The sequence below is a fragment of the Rana temporaria genome, chromosome 2 (assembly GCF_905171775.1).
Source record: "Rana temporaria chromosome 2, aRanTem1.1, whole genome shotgun sequence".
NCBI classification, from domain to species: Eukaryota; Metazoa; Chordata; class Amphibia; order Anura; family Ranidae; genus Rana; species Rana temporaria.
The window spans coordinates 16850265-16875466 of NC_053490.1; the positions used below are offsets into that span (position 1 = coordinate 16850265).

At 47.6% G+C, this 25202-nt stretch overlaps 1 protein-coding gene across 3 annotated transcripts in view; it reads right to left on the reverse strand.

The window, feature by feature from the left end:
- Positions 1–25202, reverse strand: part of ARFIP2 (ADP ribosylation factor interacting protein 2) — a 113261-nt gene that overhangs the window by 24926 nt on the left and 63133 nt on the right. For all 3 annotated transcript variants that reach the window (XM_040339906.1, XM_040339907.1, XM_040339908.1), the window contains one exon: positions 16894–17002. In XM_040339906.1, coding sequence (XP_040195840.1) covers positions 16894–17002 — 109 coding nt within the window. The remainder of the gene's footprint in view (positions 1–16893; positions 17003–25202) is intronic.

The window sequence follows — 25202 nt, forward strand, 5'->3', positions numbered from 1 at the left end:
TCAACAAAGGTCTATTATCTGCAACAGGACAAGTTTTTAGGATTCTCAACATTTTTTACAAATAAATATCTATAAAGTGTGGGGGGTACATTTGTATGGCGCCCCCCGGAGTCAATACTTTGTAGAACCTCCTTTTACTGCAATTACAGCTACAAGTCTTTTTGGGGGTGTCTCTACCAGCTTTGCACATCTAGAGAGGGACATTTCTGCCCATTCTTCTTTGCAAAATATCTCAAGTTCTGTCAGATTGGATGGAGAGCATCTGTGATCAGCAATTTTCAAGCCAGGCCACAGATTCTCGATGGGATTTAGGTAGGAGGAGTTCAGAACATAGAGAAATCATGTCTGTTTTTTGTACTTGGGGACACCAAGGACCCCTTTCTCAAGGTGACAGAAAAATGTGCACATGGACAATTACAGAGATATATTCCCATCAATCATCCAAAAGTCAACACACCTGTGGAATTACTCATGCCTCATACTTGGTCCCGTGTGCCAAAGAAAATAAAGAACATATGAAATAATGTACCTTCTACTCAGGGCGGTGGGCGGTGTGAACAAACAACCCTTAGAGCCGGTACACACACGGGCAACCTGTCAGGCGACTCAGCCGCCTGACAAGTCGCGGTCCGCTCTATTCAATAGAACCGTTCTAATAGGAGCGACGCAAGTGTTCCTGTACAACTTTGGGGGCGACTTGCATTGACTTCAATACAGAAGTCATTTTGCGAGTTGCCTCTAAAGTCGTCTTGAGATCGCCTTGCCGAGTCGCCCCCAAAGTCGTGCCGCCTGTGTGTGAACCGGCTCTAACTCAGGGTGGTAAGGAGCATTTTAGTTAATTTACACCATTTCTTCCTTTTCTATATTACAGTACATCAAATTCACTGACCATTTCTAGATCTGTGGAATGTTATTGTGCACATTTGTCTGTAATCTGAGAAAGAAGGCATTTGTGTCTCTAGACCAGTGTTTCGCTACCTTTTTTCAGTCGAGTCGCCCTTTAAAATCATGGACAGTCTCGAGGCACCCTTTAAATCTATGGAAAGTCTTAAAGCACCCATTAAAATTATGGACAGTGTCGAGGCACCCTTTAAAATTATGGACAGTCTCGAGGAACCCTTTTAAGTTGCGGACAGTTTCGAGGCACCCTTTAAAATCATGGACAGTCTCAAGACACCCTTTAAAATCATGGACAGTCTCGAGGCACCCTTTAAAATCATGGACAGTCTTGAGGCACCCTTTTAAGATATGGACAGTCTTGAGGCACCCTTTTAAGATATGGACAGTCTTCGAGGCACCCTTTAAATCTATGGAAAATCTTGAAGCACCCTTTAAAATTATGGACAGTCTCGAGGAACCCTTTTAAGTTGCGGACAGTCTCGAGGCACCCTTTAAAATCATGGACAGTCTCGAGGCACCCTTTAAAATCATGGACAGTCTCGAGGCACCCTTTGAATCTATGTAAAGTTTTGAAGCACCCATTAAAATTATGGACAGTGTAGAGGCACCCTTTTAAGTTGCGGACAGTCTCGAGGCACCCTTTAAAATCATGGACAGTCTCGAGGCACCCTTTAAAATCATGGACAGTCTCAAGACACCCTTTAAAATCATGGACAGTCTCAAGACACCCTTTAAAATCATGGACAGTCTCGAGGCACCCTTTAAAATCATGGACAGTCTTGAGGCACCCTTTTAAGATATGGACAGTCTTCGAGGCACCCTTTAAATCTATGGAAAATCTTGAAGCACCCTTTAAAATTATGGACAGTCTCGAGGAACCCTTTTAAGTTGCGGACAGTCTCGAGGCACCCTTTAAAATCATGGACAGTCTCGAGGCACCCTTTAAAATCATGGACAGTCTCGAGGCACCCTTTGAATCTATGTAAAGTTTTGAAGCACCCATTAAAATTATGGACAGTGTCGAGGCACCCTTTTAAGTTGCGGACAGTCTCGAGGCACCCTTTAAAATCATGGACAGTCTCGAGGCACCCTTTAAAATCATGGACAGTCTCAAGACACCCTTTAAAATCATGGACAGTCTCGAGGCACCCTTTAAAATCATGGACAGTCTCGAGGCACCCTTTAAAATCATGGACAGTCTCGAGGCACCCTTTTAAGATATGGACAGTCTTCGAGGCACCTTTTAAATCTATGGAAAATCTTGAAGCACCCTTTAAAATTATGGACAGTCTCGAGGCACCCTTTAAAGCGGTTCTCCACCCTAAATTGGAACTCACGCTGATCGGAAACCCTCCCCCCCTCCGGTGTCACATTTGACACCTTTCAGGGGGAGGGGGGTGCAGATACCTGTCTAAAGACAGGTATTTGCACCCACTTCCAGCCACACAGTTTCGGGTAAACTGCGGGCAGAACGTCACCTCCCGTCCTCCCTAGAGTTGCCACCTCATCCCTTTAAACCCAAACTCATATGAATTACACAGGTTCTGGGGCTAATTTAGTGCAGATAAGGCACCAAGTGAGTTTAATTACCACCTTAACTAGTTGGGACCCGCGCTATAGTCAATTGATGGCTACAGCGCGGATCCCAAAATCCAAGTGGACGTCAATTGACGTCCGCCCCTTTGTGTCCGATGTGTCCGCCATAACGTCGCAGTCCCAATAAAAATCGCAGATCGCCGCCATTTCTAGTAAAAAAAAAAATAATAAAAAATAATAATTCTGTCCCCTATTTTGTAAGCGCTATAACTTTTGCGCAAACCAGTCGCTTATTGCGATTTTTTTTTTTTTTACCAAAAATATGTAGAAGAATACGTATCGGCCTAAACTGAGAAAAAAAATGTGTTTTTTTTTTTTAAATTGGGATATTTATTATAGCAACAAGTAAAAAATATTGTATTTTTTTCAAAATTGTCGCACTTTTTTGTTTATAGCGCAAAAAAAAAAAAACCACACAAGCGATCAAATACCACCAAAAGAAAGCTCTACTTGTTGGGAAAAAAGGACGCCAATTTTGTTTGGGAGCCACGTCGCACGACCGCGCAATTGTCTGTAAAAGCGACGCAGTGCCGAATTGTAAAAACCCCTTGGGTCATTTAGCAGCATATTGGTCCGGTCCTTAAGTGGTTAAGCTATGGACAGTCTTCGAGGCACCTTTTAAATCTATGGAAAATCTTGAAGCACCCTTTAAAATTATGGACAGTCTCGAGGCACCCTTTAAAGCGGAGCTCCACCCTAAAGTGGAACTCACGCTGATCGGAAACCTGGACTCCAGGACAGGTAAGTGTCCTAATATTAAAAGTCAGCAGCTGCAGTATTTGTAGCTGCTGGCTTTTAATATTTTTTTTCCATGGCACATCCGCTTTAACTCTACCAACGTGAAATTTGAATAGATAAAAATAAGGTTATGCCCTCTTTTGCATTACTTTGGGTACAGCCCTCATATTATGGCATCTCTGAACGTGGATGGATTGCTTATCCAAAAGGAAATACAAGATTTGGACTAGAGATGTACTGCAAGTGATTGCACACTCTGGAGACTATGACAGAGGCATCCAAACTTGTTAAGCTGCTGTGGTAATCATTTACGGAGAACTGGCTACAGTGGGGAAAATAATTATTTGATCCCCTGCAGATTTTGAAGTTATTCCCACTATAGCCTCATTACACACGATGAGACTTCCATCAGAGTTTTCCGTGGATTTTTGTCCGATCACCAAATCACGTGTTTTTTCAGTTCTTTACCGCCACCCTGTGGGCAACTTCTGCTATTGTTGTCTGATCTTTAGCATTGGTTCTGAGCATGCGTGTTTGTACTTTGGAATTTAGTCCGATGGACTTGTGTACACACAATAGGATTTTGCTTCATGTCTGTTCTCACAGCGAACATTTGTCCGATGAAAAAGTGGATTTGTCCGATCAAACAGGTTCGTCAAACATCTGTTGTCAAAAAGTCCAATAGCCAGATTCAGGTAGACGTGCCTAACTTTAGGCAGGCGTAGCGTATCTCAAATACGCTACGCCGCCGTGAGTTAGAGAGGCAAGTACAGTATTCACAAACAACTTGCGTCCTAAGTTACGGCGGCGTAGTGTAAATGTGCCGGCGTAAGCGTGCCTAATTCAAATGTGGAAGAGGTGGGCGTGTTTTATGTAAATTAAGCATGACCCCACGTAAATGACGTTTTTGAACGAACGGCGCATGCGCCGTCCGTGGACGTAACCCAGTGCGCATGCTCCAAATTAGGCCGCAAAGACTCATTGGTTTCGACGTGAACGTAAATTACGGCCAGCCCCATTCACGGACGACTTACGCAAACGACGTAAAACGTGAAAAGTTCAACGCGGTTCTGACGTCCATACTTAACATTGGCTGCGCCATCTTTTTGGTGGTTTATCTTTACGCCTGAAAACGCCTTACGTAAACGGCGTATCTTTACTGCGACAGGCAAGCGTACGTTCGTGAATAGGCGTATCTCGCTGATTTACGTATTCTAGGCGTATCCTAGTGGCCAGCGTAAATAGACAGCCAAGATACGACGGCGCCGGCGGTCGTATCTTAGCAACATTCAAGCGTATCTCAATTTGAGAATACGCTTAACCACTTGCTTACTGGGCACATAAACCCCCTTCGTACCCAGGCGAAATTTCAGCTTCCGGTATTGCGTCGCTTTAACTGACATTTGCGCGGTCGTGCGACGTGGCTCCCAAACAAAATTGACGTCCTTTTTCCCCCACAAATAGAGCTTTCTTTTGGTGGTATTTGATCACCTCTGCGGTTTTTATTTTTTGCGCTATAAACAAAAAAAGAGCGACAATTTTAAAAAAATATATATTTTTTTTACTTGTTGCTATAATAAATATCCCAATTTTTTTTTTTTAAAACTATTTTTTTTCTCAGTTAAGGCCTAAACGTATTTTTCAACATATTTTTGTAAAAAAAAATCGCAAAAAGCGACTGGTTTGCGCAAAAGTTATAGCGCCTACAAAATGGTGAACAGAATTATGATTTTTTTTAATTTTTTTACTAGTAATGGCGGCGATCTGCGATTTTTGACCCTAGACCTGTAAAAAATTGCAGTAAAAAACGCTGCGTTTTGTTGCGGCAAATCGCGGTAAAAAACGCCGCAAAACGCTACGCTCAGGTGTGAATGCAGCCTCAGGGAATCAGGAAGTGAAGCGTTGCGTATTCACTACCCAGTTCCCTACTGCGCAGTCATGAGGCGCGTCCTCTGGGACCAGTGTGTTTCCCAGAACACAGCGGGGGGGGGGGGGGGGGTTTAAGGGGCGTGACCCCCGCGGGAGTCTATTCCCGGAAGTGGGTGCAAATACCTGTATTAGACAGGTATCTGCACCCCCCCTCCCCCTTAAAGGTGCCAAATGTGACAACGGAGGGGGGAGGAGGGTTCCGAAAAGCAGAGGTTCACTTTTTGTGTGTACCTCCGCTTTAAGGTCATTGGGTGGCCTAGCCAGTCTCCAGACCTTAATCTTATAGAAAATTTATGGAGGAAGCTGAATTTTCGAGGTGCCAAGCGACAGCCAAGATACCTCAGGGATTTAGAGAAGATTGGTAAAGAACAGTGGACCAAAATCCCTCCTGAGATGTGTGCACACCTTGTACCCAACTACAAGAAATGTCTTACCTCTGTGATTGCCAACAAGGGTTTCTCCACCAACTACTACCGTATTTATCGGGGTATACCGTGCGCCAGCGAATAACGCGTACCCCAAGCTGAGAAGGGAAGTTTTGGAAAAAACGTACTTTTTGGATGCTCAGCCTTGTCGGTGTCCGTCTGCTGTCGGCGTCCATCGGTGGCCTTGTCCGGCGTCCGCCTGCGGCCTTGCGCGGGGTCCGTCGAGCCTTGTCGGTGTCCGTCGCATCCGTCTGCCGGTCCGTCCGTCTGCGGCCTTGCGCGGGGTCCGTCCAGCCTTGTCAGTGTCCGTCTGCTGTCTTGTCCGGCGTCCATCGGCGGCCTTGTCCGGGGTCTGTCCAGCCTTGTCAGTGTCCGTCTGCTGTCTTGTCCGGCGTCCATCGGCGTCCGTCTGCGGCCTTGTCCGGCGTCCGTCTGCGGCCTTGCGCGGGGTCTGTCCAGCCTTGTCAGTGTCCGTCTGCTGTCTTGTCTGGCGTCCATCGGCGGCCTTGTCTGGCGTCCATCGGCGGCCTTGCGCGGGGTCCGTCCAGCCTTGTCGGTGTCTGTCGCATCCGTCTGCCGGTCCGTCCAGCCTTGTGGGTGTCCGTCGCGTCCGTCTGCCAGGGGATGCAGCGTTGAATTTGGCGCCTCGGTCGAGCTGTGCAGAGCCGGATCTCCGGTGTAATCGGCTGCTCTCGCGTGGCTGCAGGCTTAGCCGAGCGTGGGCCAAACCTAGCCGAGTGCGCAGTACACTCGGCTTGGCCTTTGTCGGCGGCGCTCAGAGACAGCGAGGATCGGCTGTCTCCGAGGAGGATCGGCGTATATCGCGCACCCATGATTTTCTCCTGATTTTAAGGGGGAAAAAGTGAGCAGTATCCGCCGATAAATACGGTCATGTTTTGCTCGGGGATAAAATACTTATTTTACTCACTGAACTGCAACTCAATTTATAACATTTGTATCGTGTTTTTTCTGGATTTTTGGTTGATATTCTCTCTCTATCATTTAAAAATACACCTATGATAAAAATTATAGACCCTTCATTTCTTTGTAAGTGGGCAAACTTTAAAAATCTGCAGGGGATCAAATAATGGTTTTCTCCACTGTAAGGGCGAAGCATGTCTTAAATGGATTTTATCCAGCCAACTTCTATTCCTAATCCAGCCAACCTAATTAACCACTTAAGGACCGCCTCCTGAACATATACGTCGGCAGAATGGCACGGCTGGGCACAAGCACGTACCTGTACATCCTCTTTAAGTGCCCAGCCGTGGGTCGCGGGACCCGAAGCTCCGTGACCGCGGGACCCGATCGCCGCTGGAGTCCCGCGATCGGTCCCCGGAGCTAAAGAACGAGGAGAGTTGTGTGTAAACACAGCTTCCCCATTCTTCACTGTGGCGCTGTCATTGATCGTGTGTTCCCTGATATAGGGAAACACGATCAATGATGTCACAGGTCCAGCCCTGCCCCCCTACAGTTAGAAACACATATGACACTTAACCCCTTCAGCGCCCCCTAGTGGTTAACTCCCAAACTGCAATTGTCATTTTCACAGTAAACAATGCATTTTTATAGCATTTTTTGCTGTGAAAATGACAATCGTCCCAAAAATGTGTCAAAATTGTCCGATGTGTCCGCCATAATGTCGCAGTCACGAAAAAAAAAAAAATCGCTGATCGCCGCCATTAGTAGTAAAAAAAAATGTTTTTAATAAAAATGCAATAAAACTATCCCCTATTTTGTAAACACTATAAATTTTGCGCAAACCAATCGATAAACACTTATTGCGATTTTTTTTACCAAAAATAGGTAGAAGAATACGTATCGGCCTAAACTGAGGAAAAAAAATGTTTTTTTTTTAAATATATTTTTGGGGGATATTTATTATAGCAAAAAGGAAAAAATATTGAATTTTTTTCAAAATTGTCCCTCTATTTTTGTTTATAGCGAAAAAAATAAAAACCGCAGAGGTGATCAAATACCACCAAAAGAAAGCTCTATTTGTGGGGGAAAAAAGGACGCCAATTTTTTTTTTTTTAACCACTTCAATACCGGCCCATTGTCATATGACGTCCACAAAGGACCTCTACCGATCCGGGTGGACGTCATATGACGTCCTGGGCTTTGTGGGGGGATATCTGAATGATGCCTGCAGCTAGAGGCATCAATCAGATATCCTTCTAAACTGCCGGCGATTCTGCACAACGTAAGAAGGATTATAGCGGCGGGAGAGCCCGGAGAAGCACCGGATGGCGGCGGGAGGGGGGGGTGTCCCCTCCCGCTGCCTGTAAGAACGATCTAGCAGCGGGAGGGGACACCCCCCCTCCCGCCGCCATCCGGTGCTTCTCCGGGCTCTCCCGTGCCATCGGGGGCCCGGAGAAAGAATCGTCCGGCGCTGGCAGGAAGCATAGAGATGACTGGTGACCAGATGGTCGCGCCGACATATGTAAACGCCGTTTAAACCACATATGTGAGGTATCGCCGCGTGCGTTAGAGTGCCAGCAACAATTCTAGCACTAGATCTCCTCTGTAAATCTAAACTGGAAACCTGTAAAAATGTTCAAAGCGTTGCCTATGGAGATTTTTAAGTACCAAAGTTTGGTGTCATTCCATGAGTGTGCGCAATTTTAAAGCGTGACATGTTAGGTATCTATTTACTCGCTGTAACATCATCTTTCATATTTTACAAAAAAAATGGGGTAATTATGATTTGTACATGTAGGAGAGAAGTGCCAGAATAGGCCTGGTATGGATGTATAAAAGCCCGGTATGGAGGTGGTTAAAAAAGGAAGCAGATTATTCCCCAGCACTCTCCCTCTACTCCTCTCCTAGAGGAGGCACATACAATCCCCCCTCCTTCACTCCTCTTGCTGGGTACTACACGAGAGTTCATCCTGCTAATCCCCTGATGTGCGAGACATGTAGGAGAGGCAACTGCAATCCTCTTCCTAGCACAGGGCTCCCTTGCCAGACAGTTCTTATCACCTTGCCAGAGCCGGGAGAATCTGTGCCAGGATAACACTCCTGTGTGTGGCCCGCCTCTGTACACCTAGTGATGAGGTCCACACCACCCGCCCTTCTACCATGCTCCCATACAGAACAGCATAATAACTCCTGGAGTTTTGAGTTCAGTTCCCAAAGTTAAAATTCCATAACTCCCCACCGAAATAAATACATAAATACTCTACCGTTTATCATTCCGTCGGCACGTGAGCCCTCTGGGTGGCAGGTTTAAGCCACGCCAGGGTTTATGTGCAGAAAGTACAACTGCACGCATACAAGGATCAGCTCTAACATTATGACCACTGAGAGGTAAAGTAAATAACACTGATTATCTTGCGAGAAATAGTGCCTCTTCATTGGTGTCAGTGGGAGGAATAGTGCCCTGTCATTGGTGTCAGTGGGAGGAATAGTGCCCTGTCATTGGTGTCAGTGGGAGGAATAGTGCCCTGTCATTGGTGTCAGTGGGAGGAATAGTGCCCTGTCATTGGTGTCAGTGGGAGGAATAGTGCCCTGTCATTGGTGTCAGTGGGAGAAATAGTGCCCTGTCATTGGTGTCAGTGGGAGAAATAGTGCCCTGTCATTGGTGTCAGTGGGAGAAATAGTGCCCTGTCATTGGTGTTAGTGGGAGAAATAGTGCCCTGTCATTGGTGTTAGTGGGAGAAATAGTGCCCTGTCATTGGTGTCAGTGGGAGAAATAGTGCCCCGTCGACAGTGGGAGGGAATGTGCCCCGTCGACAGTGGGAGGGAATGTGCCCCGTCGACAGTGGGAGGGAATGTGCCCCGTCGACAGTGGGAGGGAATGTGCTCCGTCGACAGTGGGAGGGAATGTGCCCCGTCGACAGTGGGAGGGAATGTGCCCCGTCGACAGTGGGAGGGAATGTGCTCCGTCGACAGTGGGAGGGAATGTGCTCCGTCGACAGTGGGAGGGAATGTGCCCCGTCGACAGTAGGAGGGAATGTGCCCCGTCGACAGTGGGAGGGAATGTGCCCCGTCGTCGGTGTCATTGGGAGGAATAGTGCCCCATCGTTGGTGTCAGTGGAAGGAATAGTACCCCACTATTCTGCTGCAAAACTGACAATTCTGGAAGTGCCAATCTATGGGGCCCACCTCACTGATTCCACCAGCTGACCTCCATATCTTTACAGTATGCAGCAGTGGCATGGAGACCATCGTAATGAACCAATGGGAACTCGATGGTTCCACAGAGATTAACACACCCAGAAACATTGGACCAAGAGGATCCTTTCTCATGAAAGAAGTGGAGTTCAAGTTTTGATGATATAGCGATCATGAGCTCCTGGTTAAAAAGCATCTGAAAGAGAAAGTGTATGTGTTGTCCTTAGCGATTAGCCATTTTTTTTCCTTCACACTTATAAACTTTTACCTATAAAATATTATCTAGAATCTGATTGGCTGCTATGGTGCAACACAGGCAGATTTCTTTCAGATGCTTCGTGAACAATCGGAAGCTGCTCTATTCACTGAGCAAAGATCGTTACTTGCCGTAATGACCACTATTTTCAGCAATTATGACCAAATAGCGTTACCAATACAAGTCACATGACTAAAAGTATATATTATACTGACAAATGACACATTCATTATACCTAAGAAACTTGAGCTTATAGTCTAAATCAGGGGTCTCCAAACTTTTCAAACAAAGGGCCACTTTATTGTCCTTCAGACCTTAGGAGGGCCGGATTGTGGCCAGCGGGGGCAGAAAATGTCCCGGGCCCAGCACCGGTGAGAGTAAATGTGGCCTCAGGGTTGGTGGTCAGTAGGAGGAGGAGTAGGGCCCCTATTAGTAGAAGGAATAGTATCCCATCATTGATATCAGTAGAAGAAATAGCGCCCCCTTGTTGGTGTCAGTGGAAGGAATAGTGCCTCATATCAGTGGGAGGAATAGTGCCCCAAGGGCCGCATAAAGGCTAGCAAAGGGCCAAATCTGGTCCTCGGGCCGCAGTTTGGAGACCCCTGGTCTAAATGATGAAATCCTTCTTGGGGCAGATTGCCCATTCTGGAGGTGAGGCCACGGTGCAAGGCTATCTTGGCTATGATCTAAGAGGGGTAGGATTTGCTTGCACTATATCTACAGTTACTAAAGCTCTACTAATAACACAAGCAGCGCCATTGCCGCTTTACCTGAATCTCCTTCATGACTGGCTATCCTGCTGGCTGCTGACTGGCTGGGAGCAATAACAGGAACTCTAGGAGTGCTGCAGCTATGGGGCAAGGATTCTGAAGACAGCAATATGGCACCAGAAGGTAGGAGGACAAAATGGAAAAAAGAACAGGTAGGAAGAGAGAAGGACATTGGAAAGTAAGAAGACATGGTTGCAAAAGGGAATACATGAGAAGAATGATAAAGGACAGCAAGAAGACATGGGAGGAAGAGAGAAGAATGATAAAGGACAGCAAGAAGACATGGGAGGAAGAGAGAAGAATGATAAAGGACAGCAAGAAGACATGGGAGGAAGAGAGAAGAATGACAGAGAATAGTGGGAAGACATTAACGCATGAAGGAAAAATGATTGACGGCAGACCATTAAAATACACAAGAGAGAGGAGGAGAAAGAAGAAGGAGAGAGGAGAAAGAAGACGGAGAAGGAGAAAGAAGACGGAGAAGGAGAAAGAAGAGGAAGAAGGAGAAATAAGAAGGAGAAAGAAGAAGGAGAAGGAGAAAGAAGAAGGAGAACGAAGAAGGAGAAAGAAGAAGGAGAACGAAGAAGGAGAAGGAGAAAGAAGAAGGAGAAAGAAGAAGAAGAAGAAGAAGAAGAAGAAGAAGAAGAAGGAGAAAGAAGAAGAAGGAGAAAGAAGAAGGAGAACGAAGAATGAGAAGGAGAAAGAAGAAGAAAGAAGAAGAAGAAGAAGAAGAAGAAGAGAAAAGAGAAGAGAGAAGAGAAAAGAGAAAGAGAATGAGAAAGAGAAAGAGAAAAGAGAAAGAGAGAGAGAGAGAGAGAGAGAGAGAGAGAGGTGAGAGAGAGAGAGAGAGATAGAGAGAAAAAGAGAAAGAGAGAAAGAGAGAAAGAAAGAGGAAAGAAGGGGGAGAGAAAGAGAAAGAGAGAATAATAATAATAAAAAAAAGGGCGCTGCACCCCGGTGATCTTTGATCTCTTCCATGCTTAGCTAGATCTCCACTTCTCAAAAGTTTACTACCCCTGCTATAGGCTAAATCTAATGTTTTACCCCCCCCCCCCCCCCCCATCAACCAAACCAGAAGCCTGAATGGGTTCAGACCGAGTTATCTACCCACCAATCAGTCTCACCCGTTGTTTGTCTTGTCCCTTGCTGTTTGTTATGCCCATTAAAGGGGATGTAAACCTTTGTGTTTCATCCTATGCATTGAGGTGAAAAAACACCTTGCTGTGTCCGGCCCCCCAGCCCCCCGTTTTACTTACCTGAGCCATGAATTTCTGTGGGTGTGATTCCGCCATCGCTCTCTCCATGGATTCTTTAGCTTTAGCTACGGATGCAGAATGCTGGACATGGGAGCGCGCCCGCAAAGTAACATCCTTGGGAGAGTGCTTCCCAGAGGGGGGAATCTGTTGCGGGAGGAGCCGAGAGAGCCACCGAGGGACCCCAGAAGAGGATGATCGGGGCCACTCTGTGCTAAACTAAATGCACAGTGGAGTTAAGTATGACATGTTTGTTATTTAACCACTTGCCGACCGCCGCACGACTATTTACGTCGACAACATGGCACGGGCAGGCAGATTGGCGTACAGGTACGTCTCTTTAAATCTTCCGCTCAGCGGACATGTGCCCGCCGCGTGCATCGCGAGTACGGCCGCCGGTCCTGGGAACTCGATGTTCCCGGGAGTCCCGCGATTGCGGTCGGCAAGGGCAGAACAGTGGAATGCCTTTGTAAACAAGGCATTCCCCTATTCTGCCTAGTGTCACTGATGACCGTTCTCCGTGATCGGGAATGGTCATCAGTGACGTGTCACGAGTAGCCACGCCCCCCAACAGTAAGAATCATTCCCTAGGGAACACTTAACCCCTGCAGCGCCACCTAGTGGTTAACCCCTTCACTGCCAGTGCCATTTTCACAGTAATCAGTGCAGCGCTGTAAAAATGACAATGGTCCCAAAATGGTGTCAAAAGCGTCCGATGTGTCCGCCATAATGTCGCAGTCACGATAAAAATCGCTGATCGCCACCATAACTAGTAAAAAAAAAAAATATTAATAAAAATGCCATAAAACAGTCCCCTATTTTGTAGAAGCTATAACTTTTGCACAAACCAAAAAATATGTAGAAGAATAAGTTTCGGCCTAAACTGTGGAATTTTTTTTTTTTTATATATATATATTTTTTTGGGGGATATTTATTATAACAAAAAGTAAAAAAAATATTGAATTTTTTCCTAAATTTTCGCTTTTTTTTTTTTATTTATAGCGCAAATAACAAAAACCACAGAGGTGATCAAATACCACCAAAATAAAGCTCTATTTGCAGGAAAAAAGGACGTCAATCTTGTTTGGGAGCCATGACACACGACCGCGCAATTGTCAGTTAACCACTTAAGACCCGGACCTTTAGGCAGCTAAAGGACCCGGCCAGGTTTTGCTATTCGGCACTGTGTCGCTTTAACAGACAATTGCGCGGTAATGCGACGTGGCTCCCAAACAAAATTGGCGTCCTTTTTTTCCCACAAAAATAGAGCTTTCTTTTGGTGGCATTTGATCACCTCTGCGGTTTTTATTTTTTGCGCTATAAACAAAAATAGAGCGACAATTTTGAAAAAAAATCAATATTTTTTACTTTTTGCTATAATAAATATCCCCAAAAATATATAAAAAAACGTTTTTTTCCCCTCAGTTTAGGCCGATACGTATTCTTCTATCGCGTCACGATTTTCCAAAAGTAGCCGAACGTCGGTGCGCAGGCGCCGTATAGAGCCGCACCGACGTTCGGCTTCTTTCGGCTACTCGTGACGCGATGTATGCGACCGTCGGAAGCCTGTCAATCAAAAAGGAACGCCCAGTCCCGAAGACCATACCCGGAAGCGGCGGAGAAGATCTATCTCTAAAACGGTAAGTACTGCTTCGATTTAAAAAAAAAACCACCCGATTCCCCTTCACAAAATGAGCCTCAATCTAATGTTAAAAATTTTTTTTCGGGTGAACTCCCGCTTTAAAATGCATTGTTTACTGTGAAAATGACAATTGCAGTTTGGGAGTTAACCACAAGGGGGCACCGAAGGGGTTATGTATGACCTAATATGTGTTTCTAACTGTAGGGGGGTGTGGCTATAGGTGTGACATCATCGATTGTGTATTCCTATAAAAGGGATCACACGATCGATGTCACCGCCACAGTGAAGAACGGGGAAGCTGTGTTTACACACAGCTCTCCCCGTTCTTCAGCTCCGGGGACCGATCGCGGGACTCCAGCGGCGATCGGGTCCGCGGGTCCCGCTGTCCCGGAGCTTCGGACCGCCCGCGACCCACGGCTAGGTACTAGCACAGGACGTACCTATTTGTGCTTGTGCCCAGCCGTGCCATTCTGCCGACGTAAATGTGCAGGAGGCGGTCCTTAAGTGGTTAAAGCGACGCAGTGCCGAATCGCAAAAAGTGGCCTGGTCCTTGACAACCAAAATGGAAGTGCTTAAAAAAATAATAATAATCTAACCTATAGTATCACTTTAAAGAATGAAAACGAACAGAGAATCCAACGATCTATGGTCCATAGACATGATCAGGATATACGACGAATATTACATTTCCACTTTCCTACATAAATAACGTATATCGTCCAACAATGTGACAGATTATACCACAAAAATGAAATTTGACATTTTCCAAAACAAAAATCCGGTCCAAGGATAGCAAAAGGCCCAAGAAAATGAAAGCAAAGAAGATTCAGATTTGCTCTGGGCTATGGGCAACACAGACAGTTCTCATTTAGGACATTCTGGCAAATAAAGGTCACAGTGGCTTCCTGGCTCAATTAGGTAGATTCAGTAAGAGTTAGGCCGGCTTATCAGTAGATAAGCCGACCTAACTCAGAATCTACGCCGACTTATGTTTAAGTGTATGCTCAAACAGAGATACGATTAACATATCTAAGATACGACGGCTTGCGCCGTCCTATCTTAGATTGCAATATTTCGGATGGCCGCTAGGTGGCGCTTCCATTGCGGTCGGCGTAGAATATGTAAATGAGTAGATACGCCGATTCACGAACGTACGCCCGGCCGACGCAGTACTTTTACACCGTTTACGTTAGAGATAGGCCGCCTAAAGTTAGAGCTAGGCCCTAATGGAATAGTAATGTTAAGTATGGCCGCCGTTCCCGCGTCGAAATTCAAATTTTTTTACGTCGTTTGCGTAAGTCGTCCGTGAATCGGGATTTACGTCGTTTACGTCCACGTCAAAATCAATAGGCCCGTGCGGCGTACTTAGCTGCAATGCACACTGGGAAATGTAGGCGCCCAGCGCATGCGCAGTTTGAAAAAAACGTAAAAAACGTAAGGTCAAGCACTATTAATATAAAACACGCCCCCCCCAAACACATTTGAATTAGACGCCCTTACGCCCGCCGCTTTAGGCTACGCCGCCGTAACTTAGCAGGCAAGTACCGTATTTTCCGGCGTATAAGACGACTTTCTAACCCCTTAAAATCTCCTCAAAAGTCGGGGGTCGTCTTATACGCCGGTAACCTAACATCTTACCTTACCAGAATCGCGGCCGTACGATTTTTCAAAAGCCGCGCCTCCGACGTCTTCTGTTCCGTGATAGGCGGAAACAATCAGCTTCCCAGGAGGCACTGTGTTCAGTGTCCGCCTATCACGGAGGCCCTCTCGTCCTGTGTTTAGTGTCCGCCTATCACGGAGGCCCTCTCGTCCTCGGACGAGAGGGCCTCCGTGATAGGCGAACACTGAACACAGTGCCTCCTGGGAAGCTGAATGTTCCGCCTATCACGGAACAAAAGACGTCGGAGGCGCGGCTTTTGAAAAATCGTACGGCCGCGATTCTGGTAAGGTAAGATGTTAGGTTACACGGCCGCGATTCGCATGGGATAAGGTAAGGGCACGGTCTGGTCATGTAATGGGGCAGGTCTGGTCATGTAATGGGGCACGGTCTGGTCATGTAATGGGGCACGGTCTGGTCATGTAATGGGGCACGGTCTGGTCATGTAATGGGGCACGGTCTGGTCATGTAATGGGGCACGGTCTGGTCATGTAATGGGGCACGGTCTGGTCATGTAATGGGGCACGGTCTGGTCATGTAATGGGGCACGGTCTGGTCATGTAATGGGGCACGGTCTGGTCATGTAATGGGGCACAGTCTGGTCATGTAATGGGGCACAGTCTGGTCATGTAATGGGGCACAGTCTGGTCATGTAATGGGGCACAGTCTGGTCATGTAATGGGGCACAGTCTGGTCATGTAATGGGGCACAGTCTGGCATTTAATGGGGCACAGTCTGGCATTTAATGGGGCACAGTCTGGCATTTAATGGGGCACAGTCTGGCATTTAATGGGGCACAGTCTGGCATTTAATGGGGCACAGTCTGGCATTTAATGGGGCACAGTCTGGCATGTAATGGGGCACAGTCTGGCATGTAATGGGGCACAGTCTGGTCATGTAATGAGGCACAGTCTGGCATTTAATGGGGCACAGTCTGGCATGTAATGGGGCACAGTCTGGCATGTAATGGGGCACAGTCTGGTCATGTAATGAGGCAGGTCTGGTCATGTAATGAGGCAGGTCTGGTCATGTAATGGGGCAGGTCTGGTCATGTAATGGGGCACAGTCTGGTCATGTAATGGGGCACAGTCTGGTCATGTAATGGGGCACAGTCTGGTCATGTAATGGGGCACAGTCTGGCATGTAATTGGGCACAGTCTGGCATGTAATGGGGCACAGTCTGGCATGTAATGGGGCACAGTCTGGCATGTAATGGGGCACAGTCTGGCATGTAGTGGCATAGTCTGGCATGTAATGGTGGCACCGTGAGGCGAGGCATGACTAGTAGGAAAGGGGGTAGTCTTATACGGTGAGTATATCCCAAAACCAACATTTTGGCTGGAAAATTAGGGGGTCGTCTTATACGCTGAGTCGTCTTATACGCCGGAAAATACGGTACATTGTGAATCATGTACTTGCCTCGCTAGCTTACGGCGGCGTAGCTTAAATTCCTTAAGCTATGCCGCCGCAACGTTGCGGCAATCTTACTGAATCTACCTAATTGTCTATATGGCTGCACAAGATACAGGGCTGAGACTTGCAGGAATCCTAACCCCCCCCTATAGCGCACAGATATACAACACAGGAATGATCGGTGGTCACTGGTCTTACCCTTCATGCTGCCGGTGGGAATGATCCCCTCAGTGCTCCCGCCGTATCCACCGGACACTATACTCGTCTCGTTCAGGTTCGGCCCAGAAACCATAACTTGTTGCAGATCCTGACACATGAAAACACAATTTTTTATGTAACATCAGAATGAACACAAAACCAGTTCTACACAAAGATGACGGGATAGAAATCGTGTCGCCGAGGACTCGGGACAGGAGGAGCCACAGCACAGAGGAAAAGCCAAGATCAAAGGGGAAGTGAACATAAAAGAGTTTTACTATGTATTAAAAAAAAAAAAACCTTTAGAAATGCTGAATATGCCTACAAAGTACCCTAAAAAAAAAAATGACCTTTGGTTTTTAAAGTGGTTGTAAACCCTTACATACCTCAGGTGATACACAAGAGATGAAACAAATCCTCTTACATACGTTTTACCTGTTTATCTGCAGCCATCTCCTCTCTCCAGCCTTCTAAAAACACACAGATCAAAGGCTATTTCTAAGCGGCAGAAAGCAGAGGATGGGATCTGACATCACACACTGCGTAACAAAGAGCCGAGTGTAATCTGAGACCTGAGTGGAGAGAATGGACCCCCCTGCTCCTTTTTACACAGTCTTATAGAGAAACATGCACAGCTGAGACTATCAATCACCTTCTGTGTATAGGGGGGGGGGGTATCTTCTGTAGTGTCAGGAAAACCTGAACCTGAAGCAAGTAATGTAGATAACAAAGGGAAGAGAGAGGAGACAGAAATCGCACTCTGTGCTTTGGATCAAGGCAATTACCGTATTTATCGGCGTATACCGCGCACTTTTTTCCCCTTAAAATCAGGGGAAAATCGTGGGTGCGCGATATACGCCGATCCCCGCTGTCTCTCCTAGAGTCAAGCCGAGCCGAGTGTACTGCGCACTCGGCTAGGCTAAGCTCGGCTTCGCCCGCCGCAGCCTAGAGCTGAGCCGAGTGTACTGCGCACTCGGCTAGGCTCGGCCACGCTCGGCTCCGCCCGCAGCCACGCGAGAGGAGCCGAGAGAAGCCGAACACACAGGAAATCCGGCTCCTCTCAGCTCGCGCCAAATCCAAAAAAGAACACCGGACACGCTGGGCCACAGACGGACACCTCTAAAGCCGCAGACAGACACCTGGATGGAGGCCGCAGACGGACACCTCCAAAGCCGCAGACGGACCCCGCGCAAGGAAGCCACAGACGGACACCCACAAGGCTGGACGGACCCCGCGCAAGGCCGCAGATGGACGCCGGACAAGGCCGCCGATGGACGCAGGGCAAAAAAAGAGATTTTTAATACAGCTTACCTGTAAAATCTTTTTCTTGGAGTACATCACGGGACACAGAGCGGCATTCATTACTATATGGGTTATATGGAGTACCTTCAGGTGTAGACACTGGCAATCTCAAACAGGAAATGCCCCTCCCTATATAACCCCCTCCCATAGGAGGAGTACCTCAGTTTTGTAGCAAGCAGTATGCCTCCCAAAATGGTCCTCAAAAAAGAGGGGTGGGAGCTCTGTGTCCCGTGATGTACTCCAAGAAAAAGATTTTACAGGTAAGCTGTATTAAAAATCTCTTTTTCTTTATCGTACATCACGGGACACAGAGCGGCATTCATTACTATATGGGATGTCCCAAAGCAATGCTTACAATGAGGGGAGGGAGAACATCTCCAAGACAAAAGGATTTAATTTAGAGATATACTCAAATCATAATAAATCCAACTTAGTTGAGAAAAATAAAATTTTTAAATTTAACTCGAACAAGAGGAGCCCCCGGAATCCGAGGGTCTCAAACTGCAGCTTGCAGCACTGCCTGCCCGAAGGCAGTATCAGTATTCCTTCTTACGTCCAACTTGTAGAATTTTGTAAACGTGTGGACAGAAGACCAGGTTGCCGCCTTGCAAACTTGAGCCATAGAGATCTGGTGGTGTGCTGCCCAGGAGGCGCCCATGGCTCTAGTAGAATGAGCCTTTAATGATACTGGAGGAGGCAACCCTTTCAAGCCGTAGGCCTGAGTGATTAATTGCTTAATCCACCTAGAAATGGTGGACTTTGCAGCTGCCTGCCCCTTCTTGGGCCCATCCGGTAGAATGAACAGCACATCTGTCTTCCGGATCTTCTTTGTAGCTTTAAGATAGGCCTTCATGGCCCTGACAATATCCAAGGTATGCAGCAACCCTTCCTTTCTGGAAGTAGGTTTAGGGAAGAAGGATGGTAATACCAAATCCTGGTTCAAATGAAAACTGGATATGACCTTCGGAAGGAAGGAAGGATGAGGGCGGAGAACGACCCTGTCCTTATGAAAAACAAGATATGGTTCCTTACAGGATAAGGCTGCCAGCTCCGAAACTCTTCTTGCGGAAACTATGGCAACCAAAAATACTAACTTCCTTGTCAGTAGAACCAAAGGAATATCAGCCAACGGCTCAAACGGTTGTTTCTGTAAACTTGACAGAACAAGATTTAAATCCCACGGACAAAGCGGGGATTTAACTGGAGGTCTAATACGTAAGACCCCTTGAAGGAAGGTCTTAACCAGCGAGTGGGTGGCCAGCGGCCGCTGAAACCACACTGACAGAGCAGAAATCTGTCCTTTGATTGTGCTTAATGCCAATCCTTTATCCACTCCTAGCTGGAGAAAACGTAATACTCTATCGATGGTAAATTTGCGAGAAAGCCATCGCTTGGACTCACACCAGCCTACATAGGCCTTCCAGACCCTGTAATAAATCACCCTAGAGACCGGTTTCCTGGCTCTGATTAGGGTAGAGATTACTTTCTGAGACAGACCTCTACCCCTGAGAATCAGGGATTCAGCTTCCAGGCCGTCAAATTTAGATGCCGTAAGGCAGGGTGGAGGATCGGACCTTGCGATAGCAGGTCTGGCCGTAGAGGAAGAGTCCAAGGGTCTCCCACTACCATCCTTAAGATTAGTGAGTACCATGCCCTTCTGGGCCATGCTGGAGCTACCAGGATGACTGATATGTGCTCCACCCGGATCCTGCGCAGCAGGCGGGGTAGTAACTGGAGCGGGGGAAACGCATAAAGAAGTTTGAACTGATGCCAAGGGCAAACCAACGCATCGCTTCCGCAGGCCATCGGATCCCTTGAGCGGGACATGAACCTGTCTAGTTTCTTGTTGAGTCTCGATGCCATGATATCCACGTCCGGCACTCCCCATCTTTGGCAGAGTGCTTGAAAGACTTGTGGATGCAGAGACCATTCCCCCGGCCATAGAGTCTGGCGGCTTAAGAAGTCCGCCTGAAAGTTGTCCACTCCTGGAATGAATATTGCCGATATGCAGGGCACATGAGCCTCTGCCCATAGGAGAATCAAGCTCACCTCTCTCTGAGCGGCTTGACTCCTGGTTCCCCCTTGGTGATTTATGTATGCCACGGCCGTGGCATTGTCTGATTGAATTCTCACCGGGAACCCCTGCAATTTTGACGTCCAAGCCCTGAGGGCTAGTCGAGCAGCTCTGAGCTCCAAGATGTTGATGGGCAACTGCTTCTCTGGCTTTGCCCAAGTACCTTGGCGAGTGCAACCATCCAAAATTGCTCCCCAGCCCGTCAGGCTGGCGTCTGTGGTCACTATCTTCCAAGCCACTGGGCTGAAAGACTTCCCCTTCAGTAGATTCTGAGGGTCTAACCACCAACACAGACTTTGTCGGACTCTTGATGAGAGCGGCAACGGGATATCCAAGGCCTGTGGCCTTCTGCTCCATGCTGACAGGATGGCTGCCTGTAGGATGCGAGTGTGGCTCTGGGCGTATGGTACCGCCTCGAATGTGGCCACCATCTTGCCTAGTAACCTCATACATAGGCGAATAGTCGGTTCTTTCTTGCTTAGAACCAGTAGGATTAATTCCTTGATGGCTTTTACCTTCCTCAGAGGTAGGAACACTCCTTGTTGTTCTGTGTCTAATCTCATGCCGAGATATTCCAACTGCCTTGTGGGCTGGAAAGCTGACTTTTCTCGATTTAGGACCCAGCCGAACCTCTCGAGGTATTGGACCGTGAGGGCCACTGCTCGTTCCAAGCCAGGAGACGAGTGATCTATGACTAGGAGGTCGTCCAGGTATGCTAGGATCGTGACCCCTTGGATCCTTAGTTTGGCTAGGATTGGAGCTAGGACCTTCGTGAACACCCGGGGGGCCGTAGCCAACCCGAAGGGAAGCGCCACGAATTGGAAGTGACGCGAAGCCACCATGAAGCGTAGATATCTTTGATGTGGCTGATAAATTGGAACATGAAGGTAGGCATCCTTTATGTCTATGGACGCCATGAAGTCGTCCTTCTGGAGTGTGGCAGCTGCTGACCGCACGGATTCCATCCGAAATGAGCGGATCTTTAGATATGCATTTACCATCTTTAGGTCCAAAATTGGCCTGACATCTCCATTGGATTTTGGGATGATGAATAGGTTGGAGTAGAAACCCAGCCCCTGTTCCAGGACTGGTACCTCTACTATTACTTCCTGGGAAAGTAGATGATCTAATGCCGATCTTAATGCGGCTCCCTTTTCCGGATCGTTTGGGATCCTCGACTTCTGGAAATGAGGAGGAGGAAACCTTAGGAAATCTAATTTGTAGCCTGTGGCCACGGAAGACCGTACCCACTCGTCGGGAATGCTGGCTTCCCAAATCTCTGAAAAGAGTCGCAGCCTTCCCCCCACCTTCGTGGGTGGGGGCGCCCCTTCATAAGGTTGGCTTGGGGGCTGGTTTTGCTGGTTTGCGAAACCACTGCCTTTTGCCTCTAACAGCCTGTCCTTGTGATCTGCTGTTGAAGCCGAAGTTTGCTTTTGCAGGAGGCCGTCGATACTGCTTGGCATTAGAGGGCCCCTGCCCAGGGGAATACTGTCGTTTAAACGCAGGTCCCTGAACCTTCTTCTTAGTTGGCAAGAGAGTACTCTTGCCGTTTGAAATGGTCTGAATGTATTTATCTAGGTCTTCTCCGAAGAGTCGTCCTCCATGGAAGGGGAACCCTACCAGGAGCTTCTTGCATGGGGGCTCAGCCTCCCAGCTTTTTAACCATAAGAGTCTTCTCATATGGATAAGGGATAACGATAAACGTGACGCTTGCTGGATAGAATCCTTGATTGCGTCTACCGTAAAACATATGGCCTTAGGGACATCCGAAAATTTTTCTGCCTGCTGGGCCGGAATAAGTTTAAGCATCTGCTTAAATTGATCCGATAATGCTTGAGCGACCCCAATCGCAGCCACAGCTGGCTGTACTACTGCCCCTGCAGTAGTGAAGGAGTTCTTAAGTAGTGCTTCCAAGCGCTTATCAACTGGATCCTTGAACACCTGTATGTTTTCTACAGGGCATGTTAACGATCTGTTAACACATGAGATGGCTGCGTCCACTGCAGGAGTAGCCCATCTTTTGGAAAAATTTTCTTCCATAGGATATAGGACAGAGAACCTTTTAGGTGGTAAGAAGATCTTATCTGGCTTGTTCCAATCTTGGAACAAAATTCCCTCTAATAGAGGATGGATCGGAAACACAGCATTGCTTTGAGGCGCCCTCAGTGAGCCCAAAGCTGAAACCGTCGATACCTGGAGATCTGGTACTGGCAAGTTGAATGCCCTATGGACCAAGTCCGAAAATCCTTGAATCCACCAGCTCTCCCTCAGGGAGACTGCCCCAGACTCCTCTGTATCCGGGTCTTCGATCCCTGAACCTACTTGGTCCTTGTCCAAGAGGTCGTCCAATTCCCCTGAGGAAAGGACCTCCTCTTCTGAGGGTCCGCGCTCGGGCGACGGAGATCTATTCCGCTTACTGCCCCGCATAGCTGCGGCTATCATTTTTCCCATGCTTTTCTGCATCTCTTTTAAAGAGGTGAGTAATACCTCCTCCGTGACCATCTTAGGGTTGGACTGACCCGCGTCAGCTCCAGCCCCAGATCCCGATGGCCCCAAGGCTCCCTGTAGGGAAAACAGCGGCATACCATGGTACAATACCGAGGTACACCTGCTACCTATTGGTATTTGGAACTATAAAAGTTAATTGTCCAAACACCTGTTTGGGGGATAAAAAAATGCTTCCTCTCCCCTAGATGACTTTTTTTTTTTTTTTTTTTTTTCGTTTTTGTTTCAAATCCAGGAAAGAAAAAACATTCTGTCCCCCTGAGTAGTATTGCAAAGAAAAACTATGAGATGGAAAAGAAACAGCCTATTTCTAGGCTTGAAAAAACAGTCCTCTGAAGACTGCAATATCCTTTCTGGCCACTGTGTGTCCTCGGCGCCCCGTGCTGCCGCTCTGGTCTTTCTCCTCAGTTCCAAAGTATTGAATGGAACAAACAAGGAAGGGCCGCCCCTTCCTTTAAGCCACTGACCCGCCCTTCCCCCCCAGCAATCTCAAACAGGAAATGCCCCTCCCGACAGGGGGAGGGGGGGGGGGATTTTGGGAGGAAGGGACCTCTCTGTTCCAGCAAACTGCAGCCTGGAACCATGAGGAGGTCAGCGTTTTGCCTGCTTGCAGGCTCTGAAGAGGAAGACTGAATGGAGCATCGCCTGGAGGCCTGCAGGTAAGCAAAGCTCTCTGACACACACATATACTTTTATATCACACAGGCCCCACTCAATGCTTTTCCAACACTACAAGGGAGGTCACATCTTATGGGGAATAATACATAGAGAGCCATCCTATCTTTATGATATGTGACTAGTTTGCCAGATGCAGTGCATAACTTTAGGCATGTCCCCTGTGACCCCCCAGAAAAAAACCTGCTAAGAACCAAGTTCCGCAAGTTTTCCCCTCACTTACCTGCTCCATGCCGCAGGACTTTGCCAAGCAAGAGGCCCAATCTTCCCCCATCTCCGTGGGGATGTCTAGACCTTCAGGCCCTGGGTTCCTATGAAGGATCCACTGTCCTGGGCCCATATAGCACCCTGGCAACAGAAAACTTTAGGTACCCAAAGGTTTCTAAGTTCTGGGCCCAGGGTCCAGCTCTCTAAAAAGAAAAGCATTATGGGCTGTACCCCAAGGGTTTGGGGTCCGGTTACTGACCACTTTAGCGCTGAGGCTTTTTTGGACAGAACCGGTAGCTCACCTAATCCCAAGGATGCGGAGGCAAGCTAAACCATGACTAACACCTAAGACACTGGCGTAAAAACTGAGGTACTCCTCCTATGGGAGGGGGTTATATAGGGAGGGGCATTTCCTGTTTGAGATTGCCAGTGTCTACACCTGAAGGTACTCCATATAACCCATATAGTAATGAATGCCGCTCTGTGTCCCGTGATGTACGATAAAGAGATGTAAGTTTTCTTTTTTTTTTACCTTTTTAAGCTTGGGCTGCGCGTTATACGCCGGCGCGCGGTATACCCCGATAAATACGGTATACACTATAGAAGGATATACGGTTTATTTTCCATTTCAGAGGTTTACAACCACTTTAAACACAGATGTTTGCAGGCATAAAATTCACGGCATTTTTCCACACCTGGGGTGTCGCAAGTGGGGGCGAACAGCTGGCCATAGAAATGTACACCGCTGTACTCATGTAAACACTGCTGCATCTGTGCATCAGCGTTCACCTGGACATGTGCATGTGACAGACTCAACCAGGACAGGGGCTTTTGGAGAAGACTGGGGGCAAGCCTCCTACCCACTGAGTATGGCCCATGGAGAAAGCAGATCATTCTATTAAATGATGGACAACCACTTAACTACTTGCCAACCAGCCGCCGCAGTTGTACTGCGGCTTGTTGGCACAGCTGCGCGATTCGCCGCCATTGTACGTCGACCGCTTTAAGAAGCTACAGGGGGTGCACAGGCAGAGCCAATATGCGTGTCCGGCGGCCGCGATATCCGCTGGCCACCCACGATCGCTCCTCAGAGAGCCAGATAACCATTCTGACAGGGGAGGAGAGGGAGATCTGCTGTTCCTAGTGATCAGGAACAGCGATCTCTCCTCCTCCACCAGTCCGTACACTCCCCCCCAGTTAGAAACACCTCCCAGGGAACACAGTTACCCCTTAGTGTTAACCCCTTCCCTGTCAGTGACATGTATACAGTAATCTGTGGCTATTTTTAGTACTGATCGATGTATACATGTCAATGGTCCCAAAAAAGTGTCAGAAGTGTCCGATCTGTCCTCCGCAATGTCGCAGTCCCATGAAAAAAAAAAAAAAGAAGGATCGTTGCCAATACTAGTAAAAAAATAATATAAAAGTGCCATAAGGCCTCATTCACACGACGGGCCGTTCGGGTCCGCCTGTCAGTTTTGACGGCGGACCTGAACGGCCGCTCCATGCATCCCTATGGAGCGTCGGATGTCAGTGGAGACATGTC